Below are 20,865 nucleotides of genomic sequence, written 5' to 3'. Positions count from 1 at the left end.
GCCACTGTAAGTAAGTCATATGAACTAAAACTAATGCTAAGACCTTTGAGTCTTTAATGCCCATTTTGATGAGGTTTGAAAACTAAAATGCAGTTCTATTATGATGATCGAGGGAAGAGCCTATATATTGGGAAGACATATTTGTCTTGAATTTTATTTTTCTTGGTCAATGTAGCTACCATTAACTCCCGTTGTTATCCATGCTTTTATTTGCTTTAATTGAATTCATTATTATATGTTATTTGGAGAAATGGTACATAGCATATGAGATGAAACTTAAATGAATTTCATTTAATTATGTTATTGTCTCTCGTTACTACTATTGAAGCACACGCTATAATTGTAAGTGGCTATATCTGAAGAGAGAAGAAATAACTAATCTAGGAGAACTTCAATGGTTACTTATGGATGTGGCTAGTAGCCATAAGATATCCACTAGATGGCCTGATTTTTGAACTTTATTTTGAAGGGTAATTATGAAATGTATAAGAAATGATACAAACCCCCCATATCCAACTATCTTATCAAATATGGTACCATACTTGATTCCTATATGAAAGTATTTTCTCAAGAAGAGATTTTTATAGAGTACAACCACACAAAAAAAAAAAAAGACTGGCTAGCAAAGAAGTTTTTCATTGGATAAAACCTCCTATAGCTTCAATATTATGTTGGAATGATAAGATCTGACATACAAATAACATAGTGAATAGAATGAAAATTTATAATCACCTTGCGAGATAGCTTTTTTGTCACTATTCTTTTTATTAAGTATAAAAAAGAAAGTTATCCCACTAATAGTAACAGTAATTATTAGCTCAATAATTAAATATATAATTTATTAACCTAGACATACTATGCAGTAGTAGTTAGTTAAGAAATCTTAAAAAGATCCATTGATTTTTCTTTTTTTCCGTTTACCAGCCATACCGGATTTCAATCACTATTGCTCTTGATTTTAATTCTCTAAAGAAGAGCAACTTTCTTTGGTCCTTTAGTTTGAGACAATGATGTACCGAGCACCACCCCTGTCCAGCCATCAGATGCAATTGAAAAAAAGCAGCGTTTGGATTCCAAAATGTGGGCCTGAGACGTTCACTCTCTCCCCCTCTTTACTGAAGAATCCTTGACAAGACCGTCTGCGCAAGCCTGGCATTGACCTTGACCTGAAAAGCAAAGCAACGACTTGCAAGGGCCAATTCACATGTCTGCGAACTTTGATAATTTGGTCGGGCTCGGATTCCGAGGTTCGCTTTTACGAGAAACGTGATTCATGTTGGCGGGGCCAATTCGGAGCTAAACTTCAGGCTATTTGTCGTTTTCCCTTTCATTAAAGCAGCTTTTCTGCAAATTCCACCAACGTGTTGACTGAGGTAAGAAGATAAAATTTCCATGATTTTTAAAATTATTCTAAGATCTTAATTAGTAAATTCAAGCTTTCAATTCAATTCGATCTCTTGTATAATTGTGTTATTCTCAAGCTATGAGTCATGTTGACCGTGAAATTTAAACAAAGACAATAAATTGATTCATAAGAAGTGTTCTATCTTAGCCTATAATACGATTTGCACAACCTATTGCTCTCTCTGTCTTAATTTTTTGTTTTGAAATTTCAATGTAAAATATGTTAATTTTGGTCATCATGACATGATATGTAACTCACCCCCACTCACTATTTCATCCACTGTTAAGATAGGTTGCAAGATTCATACATATCTATTCCAATGTCCTTGATGAAGAAGACTTCTTTGTCTAATTGGAATGGTGACCTGAATCAATTTGGCTGACAAGAAGAGGAAAAAAAAAAACTGATTTGGAGTCACTGTTTGTAATTAGCTCAATCAAAAAGAATGTAATGGAAAATTATGTTGCCTTTGGGTACAATTCTACTAGAAAATTGGAAGAAAAGAGATAACAAGAGTTGAAATGGCTTGTCTATTTAATGATCATTGCAACTGTCAAAGGAATCTCATTCCTCGAAACTCTTCTTTTAAAAAAAGAAAAGAGATTTTCTGACACACACGACAGTGATGATCAAGAGTTCAAATGCCACACTTCTTCCCATTTGTAGTTTTCTGGTCGTGATCGTAGTGTATCTTTTGTTATCTATGAGATGAGGCAATATATGTTCTAGTATCTAAATATAAAAAATCGCAATTTTTATTCAACAACTTAAACTTAGATAGTTTAGTCAGCACAACAGGAGATTCCAAGTTCCGATTTTTTAGGTTCTTATTTACACTCTTTAGTCTTAGGCCAAAATCTAGGCTATTTTCATAAAGGAAGAGTGTTAAAGTGTTTAAATATTAAATCATGTATCCATCTAATCATTTAAATTTTTAAAATAGTTGGGAGAGATTATTCATATGTTTATTTTGCATGTAATGTGCATCATGTTTTTTTTTTTGTTTTTTTGGTCGATAAGGCATTCTTTTCATTATGAAGTAGGAAATGTAAAGCGTCATTTATAAGCAAGAGAATGTACATCGTGAGATAAAGTTTTCTGAGAATTCAAGTTTTCGGGAGAGAATTATGAAGATTTGGGCACGTTAAACTTCTGCTTAGCGCAAAAGTCGGAAGCTTTTTGTTGCCTAAAAGACTTTTTTTTAACAAATTACTCGTAGGAAACCGGCATTATTCGAGTAACCCCGCATCAGATTCCAAACTGTTCCGAATTGACTTGACAAAAAACGAGATACCTCAAGAGGCAGTAGGCCAAAACTTAAGGAAAACTTATGCAGGTTTTAAACGGGATTAGGCCTCCCCAGAATATATTACAAAGATGATTTGGTCACTCAAAGTGATGCAACACTCCATTCAAAAGTAAACACACAACATCAGAAGATGCATACTGATCTCCCTAAGATTCCTATCTTAATATAAGCTTTGCTATTGCATGGCCTTGGGTCATCTTGAAGTGATCGGTCAGCCCAAAATGCGCGAGCAGGAGCCAAACATGAGTGAGAAGCTCTCCTCCTCTCCTCAGCTGATCAGCGTGGCAATCCCCTCTACTTTGGCTTGCTGCGAACAACAATACCTCCACCCAAAGATGCCCGATCATTTTCCACTTCTTTGTTCTCTCCACTTTATTTAGCGCCGTCGCGAGCTGGCATCCGTCAAACAACACCGATTTGCTCCTACCACCCTTAACCTTCGTTGGAGGAACCTCGGTGTTCACTTTTAGTAACATATCGCAAGCTGATTTAAGAGCTCTCCGGCTTCTGCGGACCACCTCATTGCTGGAGGCACCGTGGCTCTCTCCACGTCTGGGATTGGAATGGGCTTGCTCTTCGAAGAACTTTATGGCCTCGGCAAATGTGTCCCGGATCCTGATCTGCCCGATTCCGTTAGGCAACGTGGAAGGGTACCTGACTAGGAGATAAAACATGTACCGTGACAGGAGCTTGCTTAGTCTGTACTCGGTGAACTCTCTTACATTGTCCGAGTAGTAGCAAAGTTCGGTCGCAATGTGCCAAGTGAGGATAATTTGGTCGAACTCCGCCTCGGTGCTCCAAATTTCATCTTTATGTTCATAACCATCGAGTACTGTGCCAATTTGGCCTGGATCCGTGGGCATTTCAAGCTTATCAGACTTCATCTTCATGCGATCATCATACTTCACCTTCACGCGTTCAAAGATCATTTTTTTAAGCTCGGGCTGTACTTTTTCAAAGGCCGTGTAGTGATACTTATCCAGCTTCTCATTGATGTTTAAGCGCTTGAGAATTCCATGGCAGACCAAGGGATTTTCATTGATGCAGAACTCTAGCAAGCTGAACTGAGCAATGGAATTCGACCACCGAGGCTGTTTAGGCAACTGGACACAAGTCACAGCATGGTGAAGGGCGCGGCTCTTGTTATGCACACTCAACCACACGTCTGTCCAGTCCGAGGACAGGAGTATCAAGATGGAGTAAATTTCGAAAATAATGATGACGACCAGCAATGCATAAGTTATATAAAGGTCGACTGTTGAGCACTCGGCGTACTTTTCTTTTTCGGTCGAACGCTCGGGGTACTTCTCAATGAGAGAAAAGAATGCAAGCACAAGGAGAGTGAGGGAGAAAGTAATAAATCGGCGTCGGAATCCCCAAACACTATACAAAAGCATGGCCTTCGTGTAGAGCAAATCATACATGAACCCAAGTTCGATCTCTATCAGTTGAAAAGCGTCATTCCATGAGATACCCTTGAATATGGACCGACTCAAGTCCCGGTCGTCATAACTTAGTATCAGATCGATGAAGAGACACTTAAATATTTGAAGCAATCCATAGGCCTTAATTATAAGATGGACAGGAATTCCACGTTTGGTTTTTTGGGCATAATTAATATTAGACAGATCGCCAGTTGCATAAAGACCAGCCGGGACTTGAACTTCAATTACTTCATCAGCGGTGACATGGTACCCCTCAGCCTGCTTTAGGCTGTACTCCGCCATGAATCTAGGGTAGTTAGGGCTGGGATCAGGTGGACTGAGCATAGATTCTCTGAGCTTATCCTTGCTTGCCAGCCACCGGACCCATGTCCTCTCACCATACTTGATTAGCCCAACCAAGATCATCACAAGTGACAAAACCGACAGAGAAGAGCTTGTCCAGGCCATGAACAGAACATAAGCTGTTGCTCCTGCTTGAACACCCAGGGCAAGAAGATGTCTGAGCCAGAGTGCATTGTCTTCCAAGGAATAAGCAGTGATGGTGTCAGGGCCGCCCAGGAGAAGCAAAAGCAATGGTGCCCACAAAGCAACTAGCTTGCTGTTATCATCAAGATAGCCAGATTGTTCATTCACCTCTCCTAGCTTTCTCGAGAGGACACCGAGAGCGACGGTTGCTACATAATCTGAAGTCAAATAGGCACACCAAACAAGGACTCTCAGCCAAACCTTGGGGCAGGACTTCCTTCTGTTGCCCAGAAGGAGGAGGACTATTTGGACACCAAGTGTGAACAGAACCATGGCTCTCAGCTCCCACTTCTTCCAGATTTCCCTCAAATTTACGTCAAACAGATCCTTTGATGTTTTTATTTCCTCTGTTATCTCCATTAGTGCAAGCTCCTACCTGATGAAAATTACAAGCAAATGCGTAAAGGACGGGAAGTTTTGGATCATTCAAGTGGATTTAGCTCCTCCAAGTTCAAGTATTTGCCAAGCTGAGACACAAACCTTTTTCATCCATCATCTTACTTGACCTTGAACAGAGGAAAAAAAACAGGGAAAAAGTCAGTGACCTTACCTTCTCTACCTTCCTATGGATTTCCACCAACTGATGTAGCTTTACTTGGACCTGTGGAGGTTTATTTCCTGAAAAGACGAGACAGCAGTTGACGTTCGAAGCCTGAACTGGCAAACCCTGAACCAAGAAACAGATGCCATCGTAATTTACCTATGTGGGAAGGAACATTGTTGGGAGGCAGAAGTCAAGAGTCTGAATAGCAACAATAATGCAAGAGGTGAACAGATCTGTTTTGATAATGCCAGAGGGTCATTTTATTAAATGCTGATTAGACCAATAAATTTCTCAAAAGGATGCTAAAGTAAAAGCAACACGTCTATAATTTTGCTGAAGTCAAGATAGGTGGTGGAAGAATTAGAGGCTGACCCACGATTATAATTTTGCAGTACAAAAACCCATCTGCTAGTGTTAAAATTTGTATTTCCTTAAATTGCATGTGGCAGTACACTTATGATCAATAATATTTCTGTCCTACTACTTACAATTAGCATAGAAGATTTGAGCTTGAGAAAAAAGAGAACCTCAGATCGTGATTGCAATATCGATCAGCAGCAACGCAGAGAACCAGATGTATATTTTCCTCCCCCTTGTGGACTGCCCTCCGATTTTCCTTTTTGTTTCACACTTGAGTTTTGGTCATGGCTTGAATATTAAACATTGGTGATAACATTTCAAAAAGTTGCCGTCATGCTAAGACTCAATATCTTGATGGATGATTTTTGTAGATTAGTAACTAAAAATTTACTACAATAATAATCTCAAGTAAATGACACACTCTTAATTGAGTTCACTCTATACAGATCACAAGAAAACTCGACTCTCAAACTCGCCGAGGCACACTCAACTCACTTGGCACTAAGACAAGGCTCTTGCCACTTTCACACATCTCCTCAGGCAGGAAGAGTCTTCATAAGATAGGACCACATCCTGAAAGTGAACGGCTCTGAAAACTTGCTTTTTGGCCTCATATAGCATGCTTTTCTGCCAAAAGATGGACATTTGTATCTGCGGACTAGATTTCATCTTGAACAGTTGAGTCCTTGATGATTCATCTACCCTGCACGTGAAGATCGGTTGGAGTATAGCTTGATGATTCGATAGAAAATGATCCTGAAGGGTGCACCCTTTATGCTCCTAACTGATTCTTGAATCTACATTTGGCTTGAGAGGGGCAAAATGCAGACCTCTAAGAACAAAAATGTACACGATGACTAAGAATTTCCTAACGTCGAGTCGTGCGTGGGCAATTTAAAAGTTGAAGTTAAGGGAATTTTAGCTGATAATGAGAGAATTTCCAATTATTCACTTCGAAAAACATGTCATTCCCACTGCTCCTCCTGACTTTCTCTACAAATTCTGAAGTCCATCTCAACTCTCCAATCAGTTACATCGCCTGAAGGACAGGCATAGCCCTGTGCTGCACGGTCCAGTGCTCAAGTTTGTCAAGCGTCCACAGTTTCAATACGCGTAACTTATGGAACCCCGAATGACATGTCATCCGAGGTCCCACATACGAATCATCAAAAAGCCTATGGATGCTCAGGTCTTGCAGCTGCCCCAGCACTGGCATTAGATCTTCCACCAGTTTTAACATGGACAATGCGAGTTTTCTGAGGTATTATTGGAGCACTGGAGAGCTGGCTGGCAGGGATAGGCAACGACCAAGCTAATAGAAGTTGCATAGGTTGCAACGTTGAGCCATAGATACACCTCGAGATTTGATGGTTTATTAAACTCGTCTATCGATCTCAGCTTCAATGATTGAAGATTAGGCAGCTGCTTGGTCCACTTAGCTACTGCTTTCATAGAGTTTGTGTGGTATGCGAGTCCCAGTTTCCGGAGGTTCACTAATCGATCTAGTCTGTTGACCAAGGCCTTTTTGTCACCTACGTAGAGCCCCCTCAGTGTATGGAGGTTGGTCAGAGACCCTTTCGATGGTTTATGACGAACGCGTCAATGTGTACCTCGTTTATTTAGAAATGCCGGAGGTTCTTCGTCTTCCAAATGGAACTGGGGATAGATGTGACATTAGTGTGCTTCAAATCCGAAGTTTCCAAGCATGGTAGTTATCCAATGCAAGACCTCAAGCCGAGGAACCGTAGAAGCAGCACATTACGCATCGACTCAGGAAGCACGGGCTTGTTCACGCCTTCTATGTCAAGAACCTTCGACAATCCAAAGCCTCCAAGAATATTTATTTGAGTTATCCTTACGTCAGCAATTGTCAGATATTTTTCTCATCTCAATTAGAAATTTTATTAAGATAACTTATAGCCCGGATGTGACAGATAAATTTTCAGTATAAGCGTATCTCTATGAAGAAGGTAAAGTTAATATTAGGAACGAGTGGGGACTAATTTCAATAATTATACTCGTGTATGGGCGTCCTCTGACCTAATGATTTAGACGGTTTTTCCCAATTATACTATATGTGTACAGAAGATACATTCATTTGATACGAGTTAATCATACTTAGTCCACCTTTAATTCTACTAGTAAAATAAAGTGAAGCTTGGAAAGTTATTTAGTTTCCTTAAATTTTGTAGAAATGGGAAGTAAAAAACTCTGTTTGTTTCATAAAAAATCAATGATTTGATTTTTTTCCTTAAAAATGATCGCTTATATTGCTTAAAATAATTAGCCAAATAAAAATATTTTCATTAGCGACAACAATGTAAATCTAAACATTTTTTTGGACGGTGAAAATATTTTTTGTTCATTTATTTTTATAAGCAATATAAACGGTTATTTTAGGAAAATATTTTTTAAATCATTCATTTTCAGTGTAACAAAGACACACTAAAAAGAAAACTTTTCTAATCTTGATCAATTTGTGTTTTCTTTCCTTGTTTCTTTGTGTAATACTCATTAAACACATACTCAATGACATTAGTAAAATTTTCTTAGTAAATTCTTAGTACACGTAGCATCACTCATTATCACAACTTCTCATTTACCTAACTATTATTATTATTATTATTTATCAAAAGATCATAACAATAGTGTTTTTTTTTCTTGGTCGAAGCTCATAACTATTGTTTAATAAGCTAATAAATGAATAAACTTATGATGAAAAATTGTCCATTCAACGGTATGAGAGGTGACAAAAAGGAAACTAATTCAACGGTATGGAAAACTTATTGTAGCTGGAGGGAAGGATGAGCCAAATGGTCGAGGCCCTTACCCTTTGAGTCTTAAGCAAATTCCACACATTGTAGATCTCAAAAATCTATTTTGTACAGCCCAGAATCTCTCACAAACAGATGATCCCACCGATACAAACGTGCTTGGAGAAAGATTCTGGAGGATAGAAGGATTTGTGTTCTGTATGTTCCATGTTCCGATGGATTCATCTTATGATATGATAAACATTCGAAAAGTCACTCCTCCGATTCGATTTGTCCTACCATTGGTGATGTATATATATACTTCACTACGACATGACGAACAAGATCCCTTCAGTACTCTAGCTTGTACGATGCGGCGCCACATCTTAAGCAGGGTTTACAGTGGCGAGCCTGCATAGCCGATGCAACAAGAGGGGTGAGTTGTTATTGCCCGCAGCTGGAAGTGAGGAAATTGCTGAAGATTCAAATCGAATGATAGCCCATGACGGACCTGTTGCGGCATCAATGCTGCTACTCGGCCCGCAGCTAAACCAATCTGTAGCGCAACTCAGCTTTATGGGACGGTCCACGAATGACTCCATCCAACACAGCAAACCCGGCAATCGGAGTAGCACCGGACTGCACCCTACAAGAGTGGGCATGGGCTCGAGCCTCCCAAAGAATGCAAATTTCTCGAGGCAGCCCGGGTGGCCGGGGGCCTTTGTCTCCATAATTATCAGATTGCGGTGGACCGGGGAACTGCGGTGATCCCAATCCGGATTGGGTTATTTGGGTTTCTCCAAAAAGCCCAGAAATCTAACATAATCCAATCATTGTTCCGAATTTGATGCAACCTACACATGCAATCCGCCGAAAAATATATCAAGTAAGTGAAAAACCCAGAATTTGTAGCAAGGGCAAGTCGAAAGCAGAAGGCAAGCTCATGAAACAAGCAGAAGCCGATAGGAAATCGAACAGAGGGGGAGGGAGAGAGAGGGAAATGAAGGAGGAGACAGATTTGAATACACGTGTCTGACGAAGACGTAATTGGCGACGACCACGGTGGCCACGATGCCACCGAGTATGGCGGCGGCAACAGTGAGCAGGCTCCACTTGCCGTATGTCATCTTCCCCTGCTTCTCCTTCCACCTCCCTCTCGCTCTCTGCGATCAATCTGTTGGCAAAGCTTGGATTTTTCAGGAAAAGAAAAAAAGAAAAATAAAACAAAATTGTTCTTTTTCTTTTTAATTTTTTAAAATTATTGTTCTTTTCACTATTAACATTTATTCTTTTTTTTTTTTAATGGGCAATTCAAAGAAATGGACACACATTGATAGGGGTGTATATATCGAACCAACTGAATCGAGAACCGTCAAATTAGATGAGCCGATTCTAGGTGGTTCCCGAGAGTGTTGGTCCGGTTCCCAATTCCATAAAAAAGAAATTGGTGATTTTCGATCTAGTTCTAGGAGGGGGGAATCAAACTAAACCGGACCGACTTTATTTTTTAATTTCTTTTAATTTCTTTAAAATAGCAACAAGTTTAGTATTTTTTTTTTTTGGCAAGAAAAGATTTTCTTGGTCATTTTTTGGGGAAAAGATTTACCTTGAATGCTGAAATTTAAATGCGGAATTGCTAAGTGACCGGTTCCATTGGACTGAACCGGATCATCTCATCTAATCCATGGCTTTAGAAATTGGGAATCGGTCCTTCTAGTTCAATTCGCAATTCTTGGGGGACCAAACCAAATCGGGAACTAATCATCCCTAAAATGGATAGATAAATGTTTGTTTATGCCGAAAAAAGGAATGGTTAATACCATTTAATTCCAAACTATATTCATAACAAATTTATCAGCAACTAATTTTTATCTTACAAAGAATTTCATACTGGTATCCAAGACATGTTTCTCCCATATCTATTATTCGTAAGCAATTTGGGATTTGATGAGCTAGATTTAGATTAAGGTTATTAGTTTGAAATTTTCGGCGAGACAAAAATTATTTTGGATAAATGTGTCATGAGATATCAATTTAATACTGTTTATAAAGATGAAAATTAGTGTGTGATTCTTTACCAAATAAAAAAAATTAGTGTGTGATTAAATTGTTTTTGAGTTATCGGTCTAAAATTTTTTATGGTATTGATTCATAAAAGAATTCTAAACTTATATATCAACCTTATGGAATAAAAGGCAGATACTATGGCTTCTCTATGATGCATGTGTGACAGATCATTATGTGAACGTATTTTATAGAATATCATGAAAGATAATACGATTTTGAAAGTCACTATTAGACCTTACAAAATTGTAAGGGGATAATTTCACGAGTTCATGATTTATTTATGCTTTAGAAAGTTATTAACAAACCAAAATGGAACCATTCACAAGTCCTAAAAATTACCGGCATCTTTTGAAAACTACCCATCATATCTAATGATGGTGTTTAGCCAAAAGAATAAAAGAATATAAATTATGGGGTTCAGGCCCACATCGTGTCACCACGGTATGCTGGTTATTCCAAGTTTTGACGAAGTGTGAAAATTTATCACTGAAAGACGCAGAAAAATGGCTTCACTTGCTAATATCTACTTATATGACTTTTGATAGTGGCTCCATAAAGCGGCTCTCTCTCTCTCTCTCTCTCTCTCTCTCTCTCTCTCTCTCTCCACCCTCAAGAGGAGCAACATCAGCCACCTCCTGACATGGAAGCTGAAGCTAAGATCCAGGAAGAAGCCGAAGAGAAGGGTTCAGAGAAGCCTAAGCAAACAGGGAAGGCGAGAGTAACAAGACCTCCGCACAATTACGTGGCCATTGTGAAAGATTCCGTCGTGCCCATTCAAATTTTCCCTCTCGACAAGCTCTGCGATCAGCTCTACGACGGAGTGGTTCTGCACAAGGAAAAGAGAGAGAGCCTCTCGAGAGTGAGTCGCTCTCTCTCTCTCTCTCGCACGATTTTCTTACCTTCAGAGAAAAAAAAAAAAACGAAAAAAAAAAGAGAAAGAAAAAAGAGCTTTGTAAATAGATTTGATATGTGTTGAAACTGTACAAAAGAATATGAAATTTCATGGTTGCAGAAGTACTGGGTCGACAAGAGTCTGAACAAGAATTGCTTCTTACTGTTCGCGAGGGAGTTTGAAATAGCATGGGGCCGCGAGCCCCGGTACTGGGAATGGAAGCCCCTCAAAGAGTCCGGGTAAGAGTCAATAATCGAAAAGAAAAAGAAAAGGAAAAAGATATTACCATTTCTCTCGAAAAGTTCTGCTTAAATAGAAGAAAAGGAAAACATTTCATTTCCTCGTTATTATCAATTTTTATATATCTTGAACAAAGTAAAGCAAATTCACCTCTTGTGCGCGTTTAAGTCATCCGCTGCAATAACTTTGAGTTTGTTTTTAGCTCCTGGTTGCTTTATTAGATAATTGGTCAAGTATGGATTCTCAATTCTGATAATTGGTCAAAGCACGTGTATAAGAAAATTCGCAGGTGTGCAAAGTTAACTAGTCATGACAGATTGTTTGTTATATAAAAGCTATTATCATTTTTCCCCTTTTAACCGGTGATGGAGAGTTTTGAGAGGGATGCCAATCTTCCATCCTTTTAGTGAGCCTCAATACATGTACATACGATCTCGACACATGTTTCCTTAATACTTAATTATTAAATATAACATTTTAAGTATGACCGATGGAGGTACTCTTAGAAATAGAACCCATCTTCCATTTTGAGATGATCAAGGAGGGAAGCTTTTAACCCTTCCAGTTTAGAGAAATAAAGTGAAGTATGACCGATGGAGGTACTCTTAGAAATAGAACCCATCTTCCATTTTGAGATGATCAAGGAGGGAAGCTTTTAACCCTTCCAGTTTAGAGAAATAAAGTGACTCTCTACATTGTTAAAAAGAAATGCGAAGTTGAGATGGGTGATTGAGATGCAAATCATATGAATAGTTTTCAACTATCAAGTACCTTTTCACGAGGTCCTCTCTTACTCTTATACCGTTCCAACTAGCCATTTGAGCATGTAATTGTTTCTAATATATTTCTGTAATATTGAATCAGGAGATTTGTTGATAAACATATAGTCCCTTGCATTATGCAGCCTGTAATTAGTATTTTAGTTTGTCTATTTGGTGTTCATTTAAAAGATAATTATTGTGCTGCACTATATGCCAGTAGACAACCCTTTTGGTCATTGAGGCTGTTAGGAAGCGTCCTAAGACCAATATACCTCATTGTAGAGACAATAGAGTGGAGGAGGTCCAAGTGTAGACTTACCAACATTCATAATTAAACTCACTTTTAGGTACCAATACAATAATCATTCCTATCACATCAATTATGCCATTAGAGATTCGATATCGCTAAAATCTTCATATGTGCACCTTAACAAAGGTGACTTCAACTGGACTAATGACCAGCGAAGTGTTGAACCCAAAACTCATTTTACTAGGGTTAAAATGAACTAAGACAAACCAAATTGATTGCCAAAGTAAATTTCTCGAATCTCTTTATATGGGTTTAAATGAACCTTACGTACACGTAGTCTCATTCTACCCATCAATTCAAGTTTCTAGCTTGGACATTCTAATGTAGTATTAGAGACCCATATTACATTCTTCAAGTCCCATTTAATATTTCATTTCATGCGTGGATCTCATTCCTCGCTATTTTATTCCACTTGCAAAACAATTGTCCCTTTGATCTGGCGTGCACTTCATGTGCAAATACGATCTGCGGTACGATCTATTGAAGCAACTCATGTGTAGCTATTTGTCTTTTCTTTCATTTGATGGGGGGAATGCACACATTAGCGATTCTTCTTCTGCAAAAGTCCTACCCCTAACATTGAACTTCAATTTTCACAGTAATGTGGATGTTGAGGTAGCCGAACTGAGAGGTGTCAGCTGGCTAGATATCAGTGGGAAGTTCCGAACGATCATCCTCTCTCCGAATACCCGCTACGAAGTCTCATTGGTGGCATTAATGACCGAGTCAAGTCAAGGTTGGGGCGCTCCCGTGAACATCGACATTACTTTTCCGGATAAGACGAGTTCGGGACGCTTGGAAAGTTTCCAACATATTCCCCAAGAAAAGTGGACAAACATATTGATGGGCGAATTCACAACGTTGTCCGAAAATATTGGAGAAATCGCATTTCATATATACGAACACAGCCCTAATTGTAAACAGGGGCTCGTCGTCAAGGGTGTCGCTTTTCAACCCAAGAACTGAAGTTCCTAGATGATAACTTGGCGTTTACAAGGGGGAAAAAAGAAAAAAAACAGCCTTAATTAATGTATTGTTGTCACGATTCATGTATGTTTGTAGTTACCAATAAGTCTGCGTACATTCTTGTTGCTCATGTTGTAAGGCATGTTAGTTCTTGTTTTTTTTTTTTTTTCAATCTTTATCTCGAAATGATAGTTGGAAACCTTTATCTAACCCTCAAGAGTTGGCTGAGTGGCATATCATCCACTCATATTAACCTTGGGGCCAGGCGTGACTCTTTATGAGTGAAGCTTTATTTGATGCACATGAATAGAGCACGCAAGGTTTAGAGTCCCATGTTATAGAAAAAACCTTTAATTTATCTAAAAAGATGAATTTTGTCTCTTCCTACCAATCTTCCTTTCTGAGTTTTAAGAGGAGGCTCTCAAGACCAATGGAGTGAAAGGAAAATTGGTTCAGAAGGATACTGATTCTACCTTGATTTATTAATCATGTTCATATCTACATGAGCCATACGCTAACATACATTTTATGTATATCCAAGTAAAGTAATTTAGTCGTAAGGTTCGAATGCTCTTTGGATACTGATTCTTTCACAGAGAATGGAAATTGTTGACTAAAGAACTACTAAGCCAAATAGGTTATCAATGTCCTGTAGAAAAATTGTGAAGGTTTTTGGATACAATTTTGGATACTAGAGATGTAATCTACCAGGCTCTAGAAGAATACACGTGTAATCAACCAGAGCCGATGGATTTTTCTCAAGACCCTTGGAACTTTGGACAGAAATTTGAAGAATCTTACCTAAGATAATGAGTGTCATGAAAACGGTGACCATATGACAAATCTAATCAGGATGGCTACCATGAACCAGTCAAGAAGTGAAGGGGTCTTGCCATGTTGCCCATTTATATGATTTATTATTTTAATAAAATGCAAGAATCTGCCTACTTTGTTGTGCTAGTGTCACTTTATAACTATCCGTCTTATATAAGAGAATTTACTGCAAAGATGTATTATTGAAAAATGGTCATGTGTATCGGCCATTCAAGACATTATGTAACAACCTGTAATGCCCTTCCTTCAATTATAAAAGGCGGGGAAAAATTTGGTAAAGTCATAATGAACTTTCTTGAAAAATCTTCATATTCTCTCCTGTCATGTTCTAATAAAAAAATTTGTTCTTTGAGCCTAATGTTACTTAAAGGAGGAATAAATCTTTATACGGTGATACTTGGTGAGGCCTTTGAGTCTTAAAATGACCATTTTGATGAGGCATGAAAACTAAAAGGCAATCGTATTTTGATGGCAAGGGAACTGTCTTGAATTTTCTTCTTCTTCTTGCTCACTTTAGATACCATAAACCCAGGTTGTTATCCATGTTATTTCTTGCTTTGCTTAAATTCATTATTTTATTTTATTTGGAGAAATGGTGGATAGCAAATAGCATAAAACTTTGATGAAATTTCGCTCAATCATATTATCGTATGTATCTACTAGTATTGAGGCACACACTACAATGTTAAGTGATTACATTTGAAGAGAAAAGAAAGAACCAGTCTAGGAGATATTCAATGGTTATTTATGGATGTAATTGGTAGCCATAAGATATTCATGAATTTAATGGTCACTTAATCATTTGGTTATTAAGAGGTCTGATTTTTGAACTTTTTTCATAGAAGGGTAATTATGAAATGTATAAGAAATGATACAAACACCACAAATCCAATTACACTATAAATATGTTAACATACTTAATTCCCATACGTAGGTACTTTCTTAAGACGAGATTTATATAGAGCACAACAATGGACAAATATTTCGTTTTTCTTTTTCTTTATTGCTCGGAGAGAAAGGTTTGGTTGGATCAGCCATGCCATAGTTTCAATCTTAAGTTGGAGCGATAAGATGTAACAAACATAGAAGTAATTAGAATTAAATTTTGTAACCACATCATGAGGTAACTTTATTCTCACTATTCTTTACCTTATTAGAAAAATAAGCTTGTCACACTAATAGTAGCATCAAGTATTATGTCAACATTTACATATTAATCTGTGTATAGCTATTAACCTAGACATACTTTACAGTGGTAGTTAATAAAACTAAGAAGATCCATTGATTTTTTTTTCCGTAAACCAGCCATACATGATTTCAATCAAATAAAATAAGAAAAATTAACTAAAATTTCTATCACTCTTGCTCTTGATTTTAGAACTCTAAAGAAAAGCAACTTTCTTTCGTCCTTCAGAATAAAACAAAAATATATTCTGTGCCATTCCTCTTGCCCCCCACCCGGCGCAACTGACGAAAGCAGCATTAGACTCCAAAATGGGGGCCTAAGATATCCATACCCTCTCTCTCTCTCTCTCTCTCTCTCTCTCTTTACTAAATAAGGCTTGACAAGACCGTTCGTGGATGCTGGACGTTGATGTTGACCTGACAAGAAAAGCAACGACTTGCGTAGCCAACCCATATTCCCTTCGGTTCGAGCGCCGTGCGGGCTTCAATGGTTTATTCATGAAATTCCGAAGTTCACTTTTATAAGAAGCGGTATTCACGTTGTGTGCATCTGATTCTGCCAGGAAAATGGACAAGAAAGTTTTAAGAATCTTTGGACAAGGGCGGAAATTTGGCAACTACTTTTAGGAGTCTATTTGAGAATTGCAAGCGGTGGCTTGCATGGCCAAACCATATCCCTACGATTCAAACGTTGTGCGAGTTTTAATAATTGGTCCATGGAATTCCGAAATTCACTTTTATTGGAAGTGGGATTCATGTGGTGCGCATTTGGTTCAACCTTGAAAATAAATAGAAAGGTTCTAAGAATTTTTGGACAAAGGCTGAAATATTTGGCAACTACTTTTTGGAGTCTATTTGAAAATTGCTAGCTACTGCTTATGTGATCCAACCATATCCCTCCGATTCGAATGCTATGCATGCTTCAATAATTGGTCCATGGAACTCTGAAGTTCACTTTTATTAGAAGTGGGATTCACATTGTGCACATTTAGTTTGACCTTGAAATTGGATAGGAAGGTTCTAAAAATCTTTGGAGAAAGGCCAAAATTTTGTGACTACTTTTAGGAGTGTATTTGAGAATTGCTAGCATTTCTAAAGTCATCCAATGTCCTTTAGCCCTTGTCTTAAGCTTTCAGTATTTTCAAAAAATCAACTATAAAGTTTGATATTTTCTTCCACATTGCCTTCATTAAATTATCTAAATTCTAGTTTTACCCTTATGTTACACATCCGTCTCTCTCTTTGCCTCTCTCCTCCACCACAATGCTGCTCTACACTACCATCTTCGGTGAGCCAGACCTGATTGCTAATGACCAAATTGAGCTAGATCTAGCATCGATGTCCCTAACCTAAGGTCATGTGACCTTAAGCGACTACCACCTTGCTAGATTAGGCTTATTGACATCGGGCTATCGGAATTAAATTTTGTTGATGTAAAATATGTAATTAAGTTCCTAAGGCACTTTTCAATAACACTTTATCAAATACTATTTGCATTTGAAAAAAAAAAAACCTTTTGACCTAAAGTTATTGCATTTCTCAAAAAAAAAAAAAATTTCAAATGCTTAACCAAACGCAACGGTTGTCATGTTTCAATTGTGACATGGGGAGAAAGTATAGAGAATTTATAGTTAATGCAAGTGAAAACTTAGACATATAGATTACTCACCACTTGTAGGAATTTACATAAGGGATAAAAGCAAAATGAGAAATCTTTCTTGTTCTCAAACTAAAGACTCAAGTAAGTTATGAAATAATCAAGTCTTGGTTTTTTCATTCATCATATTATGCTTATATAATTAAGCATGGAACAACCCTTCCAGTATGAGTAATTTCCTAAATTCATTGGAAAGACATAACATAATAAAATCCTAAGAACTAGAACTTTGACTTTTGGAACCTTCATCACAGTTTAGATGTATAAAGACCAAAGAACTAAGAAATGCAATAATGACATTTATGAGACATCGAAAAATATGAGAAATATAGTTGGTTGTTGATGTGGACATCGAGCCATATCGAGGAGGTGGTGCTAGGGACCCATTGTCTACTCCTACTAGTTCGATTACTCAAGTGCGGGCCAAGCAATTCAGACAAATTGTTGGCATCATGGTTCGTAATCTTCGGCGTGGAGATGACCTTGGATCAAATCTTGAAGAATCTTGGAAATCTTGGCACAATTTGATTATCTGGTCACCAAATATTTGACCAAGTCAATAATATTTGATATAGTCAATATATATCTTCTTGTTTAGGTATATTCTTGTTTAGGTATATTCTAGAATATGACGCATTAGATTTCTAAGGTTGATTTTAAGGTTTGTGTGACGGCTAGAAGACCTATATTAAAGACTGACTGAATTTCTTTGGGGGATATATTTTATTTTTGAGGAAAAGAATTAAGAGATTCTCTTTTATTGTTCTTTTGAGGACTTGACCTTATCAAGATTCTCTTGTAAAGGTCGATTCAACTTATCGAGTGAGATAGTGAATTCTTTCGCTCGTGGCATCTATAATGTTGGTTGGTTGAGATGCGTTCGTCAACAGGTCACATTCATACCGAAATTTCCAATCATAGGTTCGATTAGAGGTCGAGGTTTGCAATTTGCACCATCCGAGCCTTCGTAAAACGATATTTTCGCAACGAATTCACATCAATTGTAGGTCTCCATGTTTTGACTATTTCCAAAGTTGTCGTATTAATGGCCTTCGAGGGATGCTTCGACATCAAATTGGGTTATTGGATTTTCCAAGTTACTTTAAAATAATAAAGATCACAGATGCAAACTTTTTCTTTGCAATTGTCCACTCATGAAATAAATTGGTTTCAATGGGAAAAAAAACACACTTAGAGTGTTCGGGGAACAAAAAAAGAACAAAAACACATTTGTTTACGCTTTTTTGTTATCAAGAACAAAAAATCAATTTTTTTTTTGTTCTTGGGAACAAATTTGGAACATAAACAAGAAGTAGAAAAAGCTTGTTTATTGTTCTCGAAATATTTTTTGAAGAAACAAAAACAAAAACACAAAACTTGTTTTTTTTTTCTCTCCTTTTTCTTCTTCTTTTTTCTTTTGCTGGCGACCTCATCGGAGCGTTGCCGAAGTGTTGCCAAGGTCGAGCCTTGCACGGCCAAGGCGAGGCTCTGCCTCCCAGCCGGCGTGAGGTCAGGCCTCGCTAGGCCAAGCGAGCCTCACCGGTGGCCTGGCGAGGCTTGCTTGGCCACTGGCAATCTCGCCGGGGCCAGGCTGGCGTCCGGCAAGCTCGATGGGCCTTGCCCTAGCCTAGTGAGGCTACGCCGAGCTCGCCAAAGGTCGCCTAATCGGTAAGAAAAAAGAAAAAGGAAAAATAAAAATGAAAAAAAAATGAAAAATATAATAAAAATATTTAAAATTAAAAGAAACAAAAAAATTATATAAATTTATTAAACGTGTTTTTATTCTTTTCTATTCTAGGAACAAAAATTTTATACAGTTACCAAACGCGTTCCTTTATTCAAAAATTGTCCCTTAGCACAAAAATAGTTTTTTTTTTTTAATTTCTATTCCAAAGAACAATTTTTGAACAAAAACGTTACCAAACACACCATTAAATACCAAATTCGGTGATCTTGACCAGAAATCCTACATGGCAAACTTTTATTAATATGGCTTGCCGAAAGCGAGTTAGTAAAGAAGAGGCAAAACAACATCGTTTTGCCTCTTATTTGCAAGCTCTCACCTACAACTCTTCCCCCTCCCTTTTTTTTTTTATATTTTATATTTTAAAAATTTATTTAAAATTTAATTTAACTAATATATATGTATATATTAAAATTCAAATGTGAGATAAAACGATGTCGTTTTGGCTTATATAGCCACATTAGCATGCAAAACGACATTGTTTTGCACTTGTCTTGCTGGAAAAATGCAATGTCAGCATTTTGATCGAATTTTCTCGCCGTTAACTTTTAACTGATCCATTTTGCTCCAATTTAACACTCGAATGTACATTTTCAAACTTTTGGTACTCAAGTATCCCCCGTGCCAAGTTTTGGTGCTCCAAGTGTTTTCTTTCTAGTTTCAATAGATAGTGCTCATGCGCATGGGTGTCTCTAATGTATGAACTCCTTGACTATAAATACAAACTTGACATTGTATGTAGATCTTTATGTGGAAACTAATATATTGATTTGTCACTAGATACAAATTTCTTATTTAAAAAGGTTGATCAATTGGTAAATGCTAATGATTCAATTTACTCGGTATACCACAACTAATCTTAACTCAAAATGAAAGGAAGATACAAGCAAAAGTAGGATTTTACTCAATGTCAGTGGTATATATAGCAAAATAGTTAAATTTTTCTTCGCCAAATATAAAAAGGGATAAAAGTCACCAAAAACACTAAATTATGTCAACCGTGACATATTTATCTCAAATTTTTTTATGACACCAGAAACTCCAAATTTGTATCTTTGTAACACATTTACCTTAAATTTGTATACCGTAAGACATTTAACCCAAAAAAAAAAAACCGTGACACCAAAAATCCTAAATTTGTATCCATATGAGACATTTGCCCATAGAAAAAAGTTTACGGTAAATGTGTCACGCATGATAAGTTTGGGATTTTCCATGTCACAAAAAGAGTTTTGGGTAAATGTGTCAAGTTTGAGATTTTTGGTATTATTAAAAAAAAGTTGGGAGTAAATGTGTCATAGTTGGTAAAGTTTTGAATTTTTTGTAGCTTTTTCCCAATATAAAGTTAAGAAATAGTACAACATGAGACTTTATACAGGCTCTGTCAATGCCTATTAAATATCAACCAATTTGATGTGAAATTCCAATGATTATCTTTTCAAAGTTATAACACTCAAGTGGTCTAAAAAAAATTAAGGTGCTTAATTAGGCGTCATACGAAAATTATGGTATTTGTAATGTTCTTATCCCTATATTTCTCCATTTTGGCATGTGGTAATACGCTTATTATCAATACTATTTCTGTCCTATTACTTAGCATTATCATAGCAGTTTCGAGCTTGAAAAAAAGAGGAACTCAGCTCGTGATTGCAATATCGATCAACAATTACATTAAAAATCAGATGTTTATTTTCCTTTTTGTGTGGACTACCTTGCATTTTCCTTTTCCTTTTTTTTTTTTTTTCATGGTTTGAATATTAAGCAGTGGTAAACATGTCAAAAAGTTTCCGTGATGCTAAGATTCAGTATCGTGATGGATGATTCTTTTGGATTAGTAAATCAAATTTTATTACAATAATAATCTCAAG

The 20,865-nt window shown here is 37.2% G+C and overlaps 2 protein-coding genes across 2 annotated transcripts; one reads left to right on the top strand and one right to left on the bottom strand.

Annotated features, from left to right (window-relative positions):
• Positions 1 to 2,722: 2,722 nt before the first annotated feature.
• On the bottom strand, positions 2,723 to 5,375 carry LOC104449402. The gene is made up of 2 exons (XM_018876535.2): positions 5,235 to 5,375; positions 2,723 to 5,056 (listed from the first exon to the last, which is right to left on the bottom strand). The coding sequence occupies exon 2, from the start codon at positions 5,042 to 5,044 to the stop codon at positions 2,870 to 2,872; it is 2,175 nt and encodes a 724-aa protein (XP_018732080.2). The 5' UTR covers positions 5,045 to 5,056; positions 5,235 to 5,375; the 3' UTR covers positions 2,723 to 2,869.
• A 5,606-nt stretch (positions 5,376 to 10,981) lies between these two features.
• LOC104451911 (lectin) lies at positions 10,982 to 13,742 on the top strand. The gene is made up of 3 exons (XM_039316193.1): positions 10,982 to 11,267; positions 11,421 to 11,539; positions 13,211 to 13,742. The coding sequence occupies exons 1-3, from the start codon at positions 11,049 to 11,051 to the stop codon at positions 13,575 to 13,577; spliced, it is 705 nt and encodes a 234-aa protein (XP_039172127.1). The 5' UTR covers positions 10,982 to 11,048; the 3' UTR covers positions 13,578 to 13,742.
• The last annotated feature ends 7,123 nt before the right edge of the window (positions 13,743 to 20,865 follow it).

Source organism: Eucalyptus grandis, chromosome 6 (genome assembly GCF_016545825.1).
Source record: "Eucalyptus grandis isolate ANBG69807.140 chromosome 6, ASM1654582v1, whole genome shotgun sequence".
Lineage (NCBI taxonomy): Eukaryota > Viridiplantae > Streptophyta > Magnoliopsida > Myrtales > Myrtaceae > Eucalyptus > Eucalyptus grandis.
This window is presented reverse-complemented; position numbering and strand designations above follow the sequence as displayed.